At 43.8% G+C, this 15,572-nt stretch overlaps 2 protein-coding genes across 20 annotated transcripts in view; both read left to right on the forward strand.

The window, feature by feature from the left end:
* LOC478038 (protocadherin gamma-C5) overlaps window positions 1–15,572 on the forward strand; it is a 194,281-nt gene that overhangs the window by 83,938 nt on the left and 94,771 nt on the right. Inside the window, exons 1-2 of one of the 19 annotated variants that reach the window (XM_038530425.1) lie at window positions 6,208–9,357; window positions 12,197–12,651. The exons of 15 other annotated variants lie outside the window; for them this stretch is intronic. In XM_038530425.1, coding sequence (XP_038386353.1) covers window positions 6,949–9,357; window positions 12,197–12,214 — 2,427 coding nt within the window. In that variant the 5' untranslated portion in view covers window positions 6,208–6,948 and the 3' untranslated portion in view covers window positions 12,215–12,651. Of the gene's footprint in view, window positions 1–1,290; window positions 3,902–6,207; window positions 9,358–12,196; window positions 12,652–14,034; window positions 14,405–15,572 lie in introns of those variants that run through there. 3 more of the 19 variants (XM_038530401.1, XM_038530422.1, XM_038530428.1) reach the window with 3 other exon arrangements.
* On the forward strand, window positions 12,316–13,300 carry LOC607624 (protocadherin gamma-A9; the record flags this gene model as incomplete). Its single annotated transcript, XM_038532048.1, is given in 4 exon segments — window positions 12,316–12,515; window positions 12,517–12,613; window positions 12,616–12,709; window positions 12,712–13,300. Coding segments are annotated over 4 exon segments (768 nt in total), but the record flags the coding sequence as incomplete, so codon positions are not given.

A 15,572-nucleotide genomic window follows, 5' to 3' on the forward strand; every position in this document is an offset into this window, starting at 1 on the left:
AGATTTGCTTTTCCTTGTGTATTCATTTGTATTTCAAAAATATTTCCTATTCAAATAGAAAAAATACATTATTTAAATAATGGAGTGCCTGGGTGGCTTCGTCAGTTAAACCTCTGCCTTCAACTCAGGTCAATATCTCAGGATCTTGGGATCAAACCCCACATGGGCTCTGTGCATCTTGAAGAGTCTGCTTGTCCCTCTCCTCCTCCCTCTGCTCCTCCCACCACTCACAGTCTCTCTGAAATACAATACAATACAATACAATACAATACAATACAATACAATACAATACAATACAATAAAATCTTAAAACAAAACAAGGGTGCCTGGCTGGCTCAGTTGGTATAGCACTGGATTCTTCATTTTGGGGTTGAGTTTGAGCCCCACCTTGGGTATAGAGATTATAAATAAATAAATAAATAAATAAATAAATAAATAAATAAATAAATAAATAAAGTAAAATAATATAATCTCATGAACATTGAAAGTAAAAGCATTTATCCTGTTAAAATTTCACAATATTAATTTGAAAACAATCAATATGTAATTAAAATGGCATTTTAAAAAGAAACTTAGAAATCAACAGCTCTAAAAGATTACTATAATGATTAATTGGTTTACATCAAGTACAATATCTTCTGAGTCAATCATTTTCAATAGCTCTACTTTAGTCTAAAAATGAATTTACTTCCAGTGACAACTGGAGTCCTTAGTTAAGAATAGATTTACAATAAATCTTAGAGCATAGTAAGAAATGAAATTTAATGATTTACATTTTGAGTAAATTGGGGATTCCTGGGTGACTCAGCGGTTTAGCGCCTGCCTTTGGCCCAGGACTGATCCTGGAATCCCAGGATCAAGTCCCACATGGGGCTCCCTGCATGGAGCCTGCTTCTCCCTCTACCTGTGTCTCTGCCTCTCTCTCTCTCTCTCTCTGTGTCTCATGAATAAATAAATAAAATCTTTTTTAAAAAAAAGTAAATGTATTCCAGAAATTTGAGTAATGTGAGATTCACCCATAAATTTTGGGGGATCATTTAATAATACTATATAAAACTTTAATCCTACTTAATCTCATGCTTCTTGGCAATGACTTTTAAAATCTGAATTCAGAAACAAACTAAATAAATTCAAAACATACTATAAAAGGCAAGTAGTATTTTTTTTTTCTCTCAATAACCTAGCGCATATTATTACATTTCTAAGTGGGTGCAGTAACTGCTTAGGACTCTAAGCGCCGCTGTTCACCTACTTGGAGATCAATGTAACAAAATGCCATCCGGTTACTAAGCGCTCCCATTTCGCAAAGACCCACAGATCCCACAAACCAACTGCAGGGCTGCGGAAACTCTCTCCCTACATCTGAGACACTCTAGTTTTCTATAAGATGATCTTCATAGCATCAGCAAAAAGGTAAACACGACACATATGCCCAATGAGGATTCTGAGTGGATTCAGTAGTAAAAGAATAATGGCTGCTCCAAAAAATTACCAGAGACGCGGCAACCTGGTCCTGCTGTGCGCGCTCCTGGGCACGCTGGGGGAAATGGGGAGAGGACAGATCCACTATTCAGTGCCAGAAGAGAGCGACAAAGGATCCTTTGTGGGTAACATCTCCAAGGACCTGAATCTGGAGTCACACGAGCTCGTGAAGCACGGAGTCCGCATCGTCTCCAGAGGTAGGACACAGCTTTTTGCTCTGCACCAGAAAACTGGCAGCTTGCTCACAGCGGAGAGGATAGACCGGGAGGAGCTCTGTGCTCAGAATGCGCGGTGTTTAGTACATATCAACATCTTGGCTGAAGGCAAAGGAAAACTTTTCAGGATAGAAATAGAAATCACTGATATCAATGATAATAACCCAAAATTCCAGGTCGAAAATGTGGAAATGAAAATTAATGAAATCGCTGCACCTGGAACACGTTATCCCCTCCCAGAGGCTGTTGACCCGGATGTGGGCATGAATTCCTTACAGAGCTACCAGCTCAGCCCCAATCGCCACTTCTCCCTGGACGTGCAAACTGGAGAGGATGGAACTCTACACCCAGAGCTGGTGCTGGAGCAGGCCCTGGACCGCGAGGAAGAGGCTGTTCACCACCTGGTCCTCAGCGCCTCTGACGGCGGTGACCCGCGTCGCTCCAGCACCATGCATATCCACGTGACGGTGTTGGATACAAACGACAATGCCCCGGTTTTTACTCTACCGGTTTACCGAGTGAAAGTCCCAGAGAACGTGCCCCTGGGCACCCGGCTGCTTACTGTGAGCGCCAGCGACCCAGATGAGGGAGCCAACGGAGAAGTGGTCTACAGATTCTGGAAAATTAGTGAAAAACAATCTCCGTTATTCCAGCTTAATGAAAATACTGGGGAAATATCAACAGCAGGGGATCTAGACTATGAAGAATGTGCATTTTATGAAATGGAAATACAAGCTGAAGATGTAGGGGCACTTTTGGGGAGGACCAGAGTACTCATTTCAGTGGAAGATGTAAATGACAATAGACCAGAAGTGATCATTACATCTCTGTTTAGCCCAGTCTTGGAAAATAGTCTTCCTGGGACAGTAATTGCCTTCTTGAATGTGCATGACCGAGACTCTGGGAAGAATGGTCAAGTTGTCTGTTACACACCTCATAATTTACCTTTTCAATTAGAAAAATCAATAGATAATTACTATAGATTGGTGACATGGAAATATCTGGACCGAGAAAAGGTTTCTATGTACAATATCACAGTGATGGCTTCAGATCTAGGAACTCCTTCTCTATCTACAGAAACTTACATCATTCTCTATGTGGCAGATATCAATGACAATCCACCCACCTTCCTTCAAGTCTCCTATTCAGCCTATATCCCAGAGAACAACCCCAGAGGTGCCTCCATCTTCACTATGATGGCTTACGACCCCGACAGTGGCAAAAACGCCCAGGTCACATACTCTGTGACCGAGGACATCATCATGGGGGGGCCTCTATCCTCCTATGTCTCCATCGACTCAGACACAGGCATCCTATATGCATTGTGCTCCTTTGATTATGAGCACATACGAGACTTGCAGTTACTGGTGACTGCCAGCGATAGTGGGGACCCTCCACTTAGCAGCAACGTGTCACTGACCGTGTTCGTGTTGGACCAGAATGACAACAGACCAGAGATCCTGTACCCTGCCCTCCCCACTGATGGTTCCACAGGCGTGGAGCTGGCGCCCCGCTCCGCAGAACCCAGCTACCTGGTCACCAAGGTGGTGGCAGTGGACAGAGACTCAGGCCAGAATGCCTGGCTGTCCTACCACCTGCTCAAGGCCAGCGAGCCTGGGCTCTTCGAGGTGGGGCTGCACACGGGAGAGGTGCGCACAGCTCGGGCCCTGCTGGACAGAGACGCGCTCAAGCAGAGCCTGGTGGTGGCGGTGCAGGACCACGGCCAGCCCCCTCTCTCGGCCACCGTCACGCTCACCGTGGCTGTGGCAGACAGCATCCCCGACATCTTGGCGGACCTGGGCAGCATCAGGACCTCAGCTGACCCAGACGACTCCGATCTCACGCTGTACCTGGTGGTGGCGGTGGCCGCAGTCTCCTGCGTCTTCCTCGCCTTTGTCATCGTGCTGCTGGCGCTCAGGCTGAGGCGCTGGCACGCGTCGCGTCTGCTCCAGGCTGCAGGAGGAGGGCTGCTGGGCGCGCCGGCCTCGGCCTCACAGTTTGTGGGCGTGGACGGGGTGCGGGCGTTCCTGCAGACCTATTCTCACGAGGTGTCCCTGACCGCGGGCTCGCGGGAGAGTCACGTGATCTTCCCGCAGCCCAACTATGTGGACACACTAATCAGTCTGGAGAGCTGTGAGAAAAATGATTCTTTGTTAACATGCGTGGATCTTCATGAATGTAAGGATGAAACTACTTCTGTTCAGGTGAGTTCAGTTCTTTGTTCATGTTTAATTCTCAAAAGAATTGTATTTTTTTTATAAATTTATGTTCTTAGAACACAGTTCTTGGAGATAGTTCAAATTTTTTTTAAATGACAGAAAGTTTTTGGTTTGTTTTATTGGTGATACTATAAAATTGAGGTTCTAATCATGATAATTTGCTTCCTTTGCTTTATAAAGGCTCAGACACATTGTTTAAATGTTAAACTCTCAACTTTTTAAAATCCATATGTGGGACACCTGGCTGGCTCATTCAGTAGAGCATGTGATTCTTGATCTCAGGGTAGTGAGTTCTAGCCCAGCTTTGGGTGTAGAGCTTACTTTAAAAAAATTATTAAATAGGGGCGCCTGTGTGTTTGGCTCAGTTGGGCCTCAGACTCTTGGTTTCTGCTTCGGTAGTGATCTCATGGGTCATGGGATCAAGTCTTGATAGGGCTCCTGGCTCATTGAGGAGTCTGCTTGAAGGTTCTTTCCCTCTGCCCCTCCCTGCACTTCTGCTCAAGCTTTCTCTCAGTTATATATATTTTTTTTCTCAGAAAAAATAGCGGAGACTTTTAAATCCTTGTATTAGCTTAGTAAAAGTAAACTACATCTCACAATTTTAGGATTCTGTTTAGGGTTGGATCTTGAGGGTCTAAGGTTTTCTAGGCTTTTGAAGATTTCTTCACTTCAGTCCCCTTTTATGAGGCTTGTGTTTGCATCAGTACCTTTCAATTTTTAATACTTATTATATTTCAAAATGCAAATACATTTGAAAGGGTGGAACCCTATAGTAGGTGAGGCTGGTTCCCTTATGTGTCAGTGGTCTCCAAGAGCTCATACTAAAGTGGACATAGAATCTAAAGTTTAAAATGTCCAGCTCCCCCAAGGAAACAAAAATAAAAACAACAAAATCATATTTGAAGTAAAATATCCTTTTGTAATATGCAGAAAACATATTTTCAGTAAGTAAGAAAATATGTAAAATACAGAAAACATACTTTCAGTAAGTTCCAATGAGTTCTTTTGATTGGGCAGCCATGTGAAATGTGCTGTGTTCTCATGGTGAGAGATTTTGAGAATGTTGGTTTTAAGAAAAAGTTTAATATAAACAGATTCTAAACAAGCTGATCAACTCAATTAGAAAATAATTCCATCTGGATTATATGTTTTCTGTATTCCTTGTTACAGCTTTAATAGTGCTCTTAATTTGTCATCACATGAGAATGAAAATAAAGCATTTGTTATAAAAAGGTTACTTCCCAAGGATTGTGTAGTGTTTCTTCCTATTTTGCATGTACTGTGGGTGGGATTTAACTTCATATTTTCTGTAGTGTGTCTTCCTATTTTGCATGTACTGTGGGTGGGATTTAACTTCATGTTTTCTGTAGTGTGTGTGCACAGATATTTGAGGGAATAACTATATTATTGACACTATGCTATTTTTAATTTTTAAGATTTTATTTATTTATTCATGGGGGGGGGGGGAATGGACACTGGCAGAGGGAGAAGCAGACTCCATGCCGGGAGCCTGATGTGGGACTTGATCCTGGGTCTCCAGGATCACATCCTGGGATGAAGGCGGCGCTAAACCACTGAGCCACCCGGGCTGCCCAACGCTTTGCCAATTTTAAAAGTGTTTGGAAATTTACCCTGATGGAAAGTCCTTTTCTCTTGTTCAAAACATTCACTGATTGTTTAAATATTTCAACAAATGGAGTAAAATAATTAGAACAAATGTCATTTGCCGAGGAAATTTATGTGAATAAACTTACCATAAGCTCAATTCTAAAGTTATTACTTCCGGACAAAATAGGTACATAGATAAGAAAGTAATGTGATCTACAATTCTTTTGTGACTTTGTATTGAATAATAGATAAACATTTCCCTGGTGACTTAAGAATGAACTAATGTAATACATTGGGTATGACGTAAACCAAGTAATTTTGAGACATGAAGAAGAAGGTAGAGTAAATCATCTCTTGGCTGCATCATAGGGACAGGGTTTTTTTTAAATGAATACTTCCTTAGATAGTTAAAAGAGTAAAAAGAAATTATTTTTAAAACAGAGGATTGATATTATCAGAAGAAAGAGATGTTTGAAGATGTATAAAATTGCACAACTTTACAGAATAATTTTCTTTTTTAAAAAGATTTTATTTATTTATTCATGAGAGACCCAGAGAGAGAGGCAGAGACACACACAGGCAGAGGGAGAAGCAGGCTCCACGCAGGGAGCCCAATGTGGGACTCAATCCTAGGACTCCAGAATCATGCCCTGGGCCAAAGGCAGGCACTAAACCACTGAGCCACCCAGGCGTTCCATACAGAATAATTTTCATCAGTGTTAGTATTCTCTAATATATGTGATATTAAACAGCATCAATCGTGTAGAAATGTTGGGGAAAACATTTAGGAACCAGTGAAAGAAGATTAAAATTGTCTCACATTCCATACTTAATAAGGAGAAATAAATTTTTGAAGTCAGTAGATGATAAACTCTCTGAGGTCAGGCCTCTGTCATTCATTTTTATATTGCCACTGACAAGGGCAGTTAATTAGCACAAGGCAAAAGTTCAATGTATGTTTCTAGTAGGGGGAAATGGATGGACTAGTATCTGTAGGTTTCTAAAAAACAACATATTTCTAATAATTTGAAAACATGTCAAAAGCTACCTTAAAGAAGGCTTTATAATTTAATATATTAAATATGTTAACATAAAAACAAGGCTGTTCAGTTAGATTGTAATTACAGTAGCTGGTTAAACTGAAGCATCCAAGGCTGCAGTTTCCTAGTGCGGACTGTGGGCGCCGCTGTTGGCCAAAGTGGAGAGCTTGGGCACTGGCGATCTCCTCGCGCAGCCGCAGCGCACTTTCCCTATCAGACTCTCTAGCCCGAGCCTTTAACACCACTTCCTCCTTTGGAAAAGAAGAAACCCCGACCCTCACACAGGACTTACAGCCTTTTCGGAGCTCCGGACATCAGCGGCACAGAGATCATTTGTAATCCGGCGTCTCCGGGCCGGTGAGCAACCTGAGCGGAGCAACAGGGATGGGGAGCGGCGCTGGAGAGAGGGGCTGGGCTGAGAGGTGGCCAGTGCTCCTTCCCTTCCTGCTGTCTTTGTTCTGCTGGGCGCTCTCGGAGCAGATCCGCTACCGGATTCCCGAGGAAATGCCCGAGGGTTCGGTGGTGGGGAACCTCGCCAAGGATTTGGGACTCAGCGTGCACGAGTTACCGACTCGACAACTGCGCATCAGTTTGGAGAAGCCTTACTTCACCGTGAGCGCCAAGAGCGGGGAGTTACTTGTGAGCAGCAGGCTAGACCGGGAGCAGATGTGCGGGAAGAAGTCAGCCTGTACTCTGGAATTTGAGGCTGTTGCTGAAAATCCGTTGAACTTTTATCACGTGAGTGTGGACGTCGAAGATATTAATGACCACACGCCAAAATTCACCCAAACTTCTTTTGATCTGCAAATAAGTGAGTCTACTGTGCCAGGCACTCGGTTTATATTAGAAGCAGCAGAAGATGCAGATATTGGCTTAAATGGTCTTCAGATTTATAAACTCTCTCTTAGCCCTCGTTTCTCATTGATAAATAAGGATAAATTAGATGGCAGTAAATACCCAGAACTGGCACTGGAGAAACGTTTAGACCGGGAACAACAGAGTTACCATTGTCTAGTTTTGACTGCCTTGGATGGTGGAGATCCGCCGCTCAGCGGCACCACTGAACTCCAGATCCAGGTCACTGATGCCAATGATAACCCCCCTGTTTTCAACCAGGACATATACAGAGTAAGCCTTCCAGAAAACGTGCCCCCAGGGACTGCAGTGCTGCAGGTGTCAGCCACTGACCAAGATGAGGGCATCAACTCTGAAATCACTTACTCCTTCTACAGGACAGGGCAAGTCTTCAGTCTGAATTCAAAGACCGGGGAAATCACAACTCTAAGGACGCTGGATTTCGAAGAAACCAAGGAATATTCTATAGTGGTAGAAGGGAGGGATGGTGGAGGACTAGCTGCGCAATGTACGGTAGAAATTAACATTCAAGATGAAAATGACAATAGTCCAGAAGTTACATTCCATTCTCTAGCCGAAATGATTCTGGAAAACGGACCACCAGGAACGCTAATTGCTTTGATCAAGATACATGATCAAGATTCCGGGGAGAATGGGGAGGTTAATTGTCGATTAGAGGGTGAAGTTCCTTTTCAGATTACCTCTTCATCCAAAAATTCATATAAGTTAGTAATAGACGGGACTCTGGACCGAGAACAGACCCCTGAGTACAATGTCACCATCACAGCCACCGACAGGGGAAAGCCGCCCCTCTCTTCTAGTATAAGCATCACTCTGCACATTGCGGATGTCAACGACAACGCGCCAGTTTTCCAGCAGGCCTCCTACGAGGTCCACGTGGCCGAAAACAACCCTCCTGGAGCCTCCATCGCCCAAGTCAGTGCCTCCGACCCCGACCTGGGGCCCAACGGCCGCGTCTCCTACTCCATCGTGGCCAGCGACCTGGAGCCACGGGCGCTGGCGTCCTACGTGTCGGTGAGCGCGCAGAGCGGCGTGGTGTTCGCGCAGCGCGCCTTCGACCACGAGCAGCTGCGCGCCTTCGAGCTGACCCTGCAGGCCCGCGACCAGGGCTCGCCCGCGCTCAGCGCCAACGTGAGCCTGCGCGTGTTGGTGGGCGACCGCAACGACAACGCGCCGCGGGTGCTGTACCCGGCGCTGGGGCCCGACGGCTCGGCGCTCTTCGACACGGTGCCGCGCGCCGCGCAGCCCGGCTACCTGGTCACCAAGGTGGTGGCGGTGGACGCCGACTCGGGACACAATGCCTGGCTGTCATACCACGTGCTGCAGGCCAGCGAGCCGGGACTCTTCAGCCTGGGGCTGCGCACGGGCGAGGTGCGCACGGCGCGTGCTTTGGGCGACAGGGACGCGGCCCGCCAGCGCCTGCTGGTCGCTGTGCGGGATGGGGGACAGCCGCCCCTCTCGGCCACAGCCACGCTGCTCCTGGTTTTCGCTGACAGCTTGCAGGAGGCGCTGCCAGACGTCAGCGAGCGCCAGGCGCCCGCTGATCCCCAGGCTGAGCTGCAGTTCTACCTGGTGGTGGCTTTGGCCTTGATCTCCGTGCTCTTCCTCCTCGCGGTGATTCTGGCGGTTGCCCTGCGCCTGCGACGCTCCTCCAGCTCCACCACCTGGGGCTGCCTTCGGCCTGGTCTGTGTGTCAAGTCCGGACCTGTGGTTCCTCCCAACTGTAGCGAAGGGACTTTGCCTTATTCCTACAATTTGTGCGTTGCCCATACTGGAAAGACAGAGTTTAATTTTCTGAAATGTAACGAGCAGTTGAGTTCAGGACAAGATATACTACTCTGCAGTGATTCATCTGGGGCCTTATTTCCACTTTATAATACCAATGAGTCGACTTCCCATCCTGAAACTCTAACCTCGGTGAGTTCTATTTAAGTATCTTCTTGTCATCTATCAAATTTTTCATATTTATATGGAAATATATTGCATTTCTAAGAGTAGTGAGTTTTCTTAAAGATATTATAGCCCATCAGAAAGCTGTATTTCCATTCCTTAAGGATATTGGTGAGTTGGGAGTAGTTATGTGACATATAATACAGTTATAACACAAGTTCATATTTACAAAGTAGTGAGAGCGTGCTCCTTGCATCACAGCAAAAGCATTATATCAATTTCACATTTTTTGTAGGTAATAAAATTTACCCACTCTTTGCCTCACTTAACGTGAATTTTTTTACATATAAGTAAACATTAAATTTAAAGTAGGTGATCATTTAATTCATCCTTTAAAGCAAAGAAACTACTACTAGCCATCTTCTTTCCATAGTATAGCTTCCATCTTTTAAAATGTTTATTTCGCATATGTAGTTCCTTATATCTACCTAGTCATGACTGTTGAATACTTTAAAATTGTAAGAAAATAGTTTAGTAGGGGAGAGGGAGAGGGAGACTCAGTGAACTCATCAGAAGATGCAATCACTATCTAAATTCCTTCAAATTTTCTTGAATTTAAAATCCTCCTCTTAAAAAAAATCTTCCTCTTTCTGTTATAGTTAATAGACACTTGGCAAAAAAAAAAAAAAAAAAAAAAAAAAAAAAAAAAAAAAAAAAAAAAAAGGAAATGCCCTTGCCTCTATCACTTGCTGTCATTCCTGACCTATATTTTTGGAAGACGTTGGGAAAGTCACTGGATTTGTCTTATTATTTGGAACTCTAAACATTAGTGAGTAGAGGTTTTCTCATCCTTGTATCTGTAGGAGGGAAGGAGAATCCTGAATTTTCCATTTTATGACAAAAAAAACTAATTTTAGGCTCTAAGTTACCATTTCTTTTTTTTAAGATTTTATTTATTCATGAGAGACTCAGAGAGAGGCAGAGACAGAAGAAGCAGGCTCCATGCAAGGAGCCGGATATGGGACTGGATCCCAGAACTCCAGGATCACACCCTGAGCCAAAGGCCAGATGCTCAACAGCTGAGCCAGCCACCCAGGCATCCCTAAGTTATCATTTCTTAAGAATAGGTCTTCTACGTAGTCTTTCTTATCAGTTGCTTCAATAAATGGTATCTTTACAAACTGCTGAAAGAATTTTTTTAATATAAGCTCTATGTCTGGTGTGGGGCTTCATTTCACCACCCTGAAATCAAGAGTCACATGTTCAACTATTGGAGCCAGCCAGGTTCCTCTGAAAGAATTTCTTGTAATCACACTTATTGCTTTGTAGTGATAGTAATGTGTTCTACATCTGGTCCTCTTTTTCTCTCTAATTATTACAGAGATTTAAATGACCTTTATTTTTTAAATATTTATTTATTTATTTATTTATGAGAGAGAGAGAGAGGCAGAGACACAGGAGGAGGGAGAAGCAGACTCCGTGCCGGGAGCCTGACGTGGGACTCGATCTCAGGACTCCAGGATCGCGCCCTGGGCCAAAGGCAGGCGCTAAACCACCACTGAGCCATCCAGGCATCCCCTTAAATGACCTTTAAAATAAGAAGTTTAAGACTACTTTAAAATTGCATAATTTCTTTATGGAAGGATTGAAATGGAAACTTGCTTTTCACTGTGTGTTTATTTGAATATTCCAAATGCCATAGACTGTGTATGCATTATGTATTCTCATAGAAAACTAAAAAATTTTTTGAAATACCATAAATGTTTAACATCCACAAATATGTAACTTAAAAATAATTATTTCAAACTTTATCAATATTAGGTAAGAAAATCTATTACTCTTGCCTAATTAAAATTATTTTGGTGAATGAAATTTTAAGGAAACTTTAATCCAGCAAATTTACTATCTGAATAAATTAACCTTATAAAACAATTTCAAAGTAAATAGTCCATATATTCACTCAATATAACTTATGTAATGTATGTATAATGTATAAAACTAAGAAAAATATGAATGTATTTCCAGAGGATTGCACATCTTAGTTACTTCAGAAAAATGACATTTAGAAAAATTTTGAAGCATTATAAAAAGGAAATTAGAATAATTTACATATATAAAATGAGAGCAAAATTCTACCACGAAGAAAAAAAATTCTACAGAGTAAGTTAATCTGATATTAAGAAAAAATGTTGAGGGGACCCAGGTGGCTCAGTCGGTTAAACCTCTGACTCTTGCTCTCAGCTCGGGTCTTGATCTCAGGGTCCTAAATTCAAGGCCTACATTCAGCTCTGTGCTGGGCGTGGAGCCTCCTTAAAAAAAGAGGAGATCCCTGGGTGGCTCAGCAGGTTTTGTGCTTGCCTTCCACCCAGGGTGTGATCCTGGAGTCCTGGGATCGAGTCCCACGTCAGGCTCCCTGCATGGAGCCTCCTTCTCCCTCTGCCTGTGTCTGCCTCTCTCTCTCTCTGTGTCTCTCATGAATAAATTTTTAAAAATCTTTAAAAAAAAAGAAAGAAATGGCGACTTAACGTGTATTATTAGAAGCTTCATTCTACTTCATTTTCAACTAACATATCCAGAAATGGTATTTGCTTTTGAAGTGAGAATGCAAGAAACAGACAAGTCCACAATCATGGTTAGAAAAATATTTTCTTTTTTAGTCATCTATAATCATCATCTCAGTGGGTGTAGTGACAGATTAGGACTCTAAGCGCCGCTGTTCGCCAGCTCTAAGAAAAGCTAAATGAGCTCTCTCATTTCCGGAAGTTACGATCTACAGCTACGCAAAGCTTCACAGATGCTTTGAATCGCAGCAAAAGCTGCAACAAAACTCACCCTCTTAACTTGCGGATCTTTGGTTTCTCCTAAGAAAAAAAGATCATCGTAATTTGCAGAAGGAAAAAAAGGAGTCAATTTGCACAGAAAGCTTTCTGGAAAAAAAAATACATAATGAAGCAACGATGGCCACTCCACTGAGTCTCCCGCCCCACTAAGGACTGGTTCTGCTGTGCCTTTTCCTGGACAGGCTGTGGGAGATCAGAGCCAGCCAGATCTGCTATTCGGTGCCTGAAGAGACAGAAAACGACTATATCGTGTAGGGACATCTCCAATGATCTGGGGCTGGAGCCCCGGGAGCTGGCGGAGCGCGGAGTCCGCATCCTCTCCAGGAGTAGGACACAGATTTTCAGGAAGCAGCAGCTTGATCACCGCGGACAGGATAGACCGGGAGGAGCTCCGCGCTCGGAGCGCGCGGTGCCTGGTGAACTTTGAAGTCCAGGTGGAAGACGGAGTAAAACATTACGGAATAAAAAAAAAAAAAAAAAACATTACGGAATAGAAGTAGAAGTGACTGCTATAAACGACAGTGCGCCACAATTCCAGGCTGAGAACTGGAAATGAAAATTAATGAAATCACTGTGCGTGGAACACATCCCCTCCCCGAGGCTGTTGACCCGGATGTGGGCATGAATTCCTTATAGAGCTACCAGTTCAGCCCCAATCGCCACTTCTCCCTGGACGTGCAAACTGGAGAGGATGGAACTCTACACCCAGAGCTGGTACTGGAGTAGGCCCTGGACCGCGAGGAAGAGGCTGTTCACCACCTGGTCCTCAGCGCCGCTGACGGTGGTGACCCGCGTTGCTCCATCCAACACCGTGCACATCCACGTGAAGGTGTTGGCTACAAACGACAATGCCCCGGTTTTTACTCTACCGATTTACCGAAAGTTCCAGAGAACGTGCCCCCGGGCTGCTTGCTGTGAGCGCCAGCGACCCAGATGAGGGAGCCAACGGAGAAGTGGTCTACAGATTCTGGAAAATTAGTGAAAAACAATCTCCGTTATTCCAGATTAATGAAAATACTGGGGAAATATCAACAGCAGGGGATCTAGACTATGAAGAATGTGCATTTTATTTTTTAAAAAAATACTTATTTATTCATGAGAGACACAGAGAGAGAGACAGAGACAGAGACGTAGGCAGAGAGAGAAGCAGGCTCCATGCAGGAGCCTGATGTAGAACTCGATCCCAGGACTCCAGGATCACGCCCTGGTCCAAAGGCAGACGCTCAACCGCTGAGCCACCCAGGCATCCCAGAATGTGCATTTTATGAAATGGAAATACAAGCTGAAGATGGAGCGGCACTTTTGGGGAGGACCAGAATACTCATTTTAGTGGAAGATGTAAAGGACAATAGACTGGAAGTGATCATTACATCTCTGTTTAGTCCAGTCTTGGAAAATACTCTTCCTAGGACAGTAATTGCCTTCTTGAATTTGCATGACCGAGACTCTGGGAAGAATGGTCAAGTTGTCTGTTACACACACACCTCATAATTTACTCTTTCAATTAGGAAATTTAATAGATTATTATAGATTGTTGACAGTGCACATTCTTAACAGAGGGGGGAAAAGCCTTCTGAATATCACATCACAGTAACTGCAACAGACAGAGGACTCGCCCTTGTCCATAGAAATTTACATCAACATACACCTTCAGCATCAAGGATAGCCCACCTTCCTTCTCTGGAAACTCCTACGACTAAGTATGAGGAGACAGACTGATGTCTCCCTGCAAACAACCTTAGAGGCATCTTCATCTTCTTGGTGACATCCCATGACACTGACAGCAATGAGAACACCCTGGTGTTATTTACACCTTGGCTGAGGACACTATCCAAGTATCGCATCTTTCTTCCTATATCTGCATCAACTCCGACACTGGCATGATATACATGCTGCACTCCTTCACCTTTGAGCTGTTTCATGATCTTTAAATGCAAGTGAGGGCAAGCCACAGGGGGAACCCACCATTAGCAGCAACGTGTCGCTGAACTTGTTTGTGCTGGACAATGCACCAAAGATCCTGTACCTCACTCTCCGCCACTGATGGTACCACCAGTGTGGAGCTGACATTCCAGTATCCAGAACCTGGCTACCTGGTAACCAAGGTGGTGGCTGTAGAAAGAGACTCAGGTCAGAATGCCTGGCTGTCGTACCACCTGCTCAAGGCCAGTGAACTTGGGCTCTTTGAGGTACAGGGCCTTCTGGACAGAGACAGGCTCCAGCAGAACCTGGTGGTAGGTCATCCCCCTCTCTCACCCACTATCACACTCACTGTGACCTTGGCTAACATTCCAGATGTGCTGGCTGACTTTAACAGTCTGGAGGTCTCTGCACACCCAGAGACCTCAGATCTCACTTTATACTTAGTGGTGGCAGTGCCTGCAATCTCCTGGCTCTTCCTCACCTTTGTCATTGTGTTGCTGGCACTCAGGTTGTGGCGCTGGCACACCTCACATCTATTCCACGCTTTGGGAGTTGGATTGGCTGGTGCGCTTTCTTCTCACTTTGTGTGTATGGACCGGGTACTGGCTTTTCTGCCGACTTATTCCCAGGAAGCTTCATTCATGGTGGACTCCTGGGAGAGTCACGTGATCTTTCCCCAGCCCAAGTATGACAACATGCTGATCAGCCAGAGGGCTGGAAGAAAAATGACCTTTTATATGTTTCAGATGATTCTAAGTTTCCTATAGAAGACACCTCTTTGGTATCAGTAAGTTCCATTTTTCCTTTATTTTCTATTATAATTGGTTTTCTCTTCAAGTTTTGCACTTAAGGCATGATACACCATTAATATAAGATTAACACATACATGTGTGTTAACATATTTCACACAGTTTTCACTGGGCCTAATTTTTCCTCTAACATCTATAGGAGGCATTTATTGGTTATATCACTGACAAAATTTTCACTTTCTCATAATTAAATTAATCGAGGGTCAATGGAAACCTTTTTCATGGGACTACTCCTATTACTGAGCATTGAAATGGGCTATTTGGGTGGGGTTGCTTGGTTGGTTATCAGTTTACTATTAATTCTTAGGGGTAGGGTAGTTTTCCATCCCCAAAATTTACTATTGTTGTTATCTTTAGTGGTCCCATTGTGAACTTCTTACATATCTTTGAAACTCTTACATACCGCTGAAACATAACTACAGCTCATACTGATTTTGTAAAGGCACATTAGTGAGAAAACACATCCATTCTTCTTGAAGAAAGTGGAAGCCCAGACTTTTTTTGCTTTTCTGTTTCTCTGATAGGACAATACGCCTTTGAGGTTTTGTTTTTCAGATCACATATTTGTAGAGGTTGTTTGAATTTAAAGATAATTTCTGAAGGAAGAATGATACTTCACTTAGAGGCGTTTCTGAGAATGAACACCAAGAGGAAAAACCAACGGAGATGA

Source organism: Canis lupus, chromosome 2, assembly GCF_011100685.1.
Source record: "Canis lupus familiaris isolate Mischka breed German Shepherd chromosome 2, alternate assembly UU_Cfam_GSD_1.0, whole genome shotgun sequence".
Taxonomy (NCBI): Eukaryota; Metazoa; Chordata; class Mammalia; order Carnivora; family Canidae; genus Canis; species Canis lupus.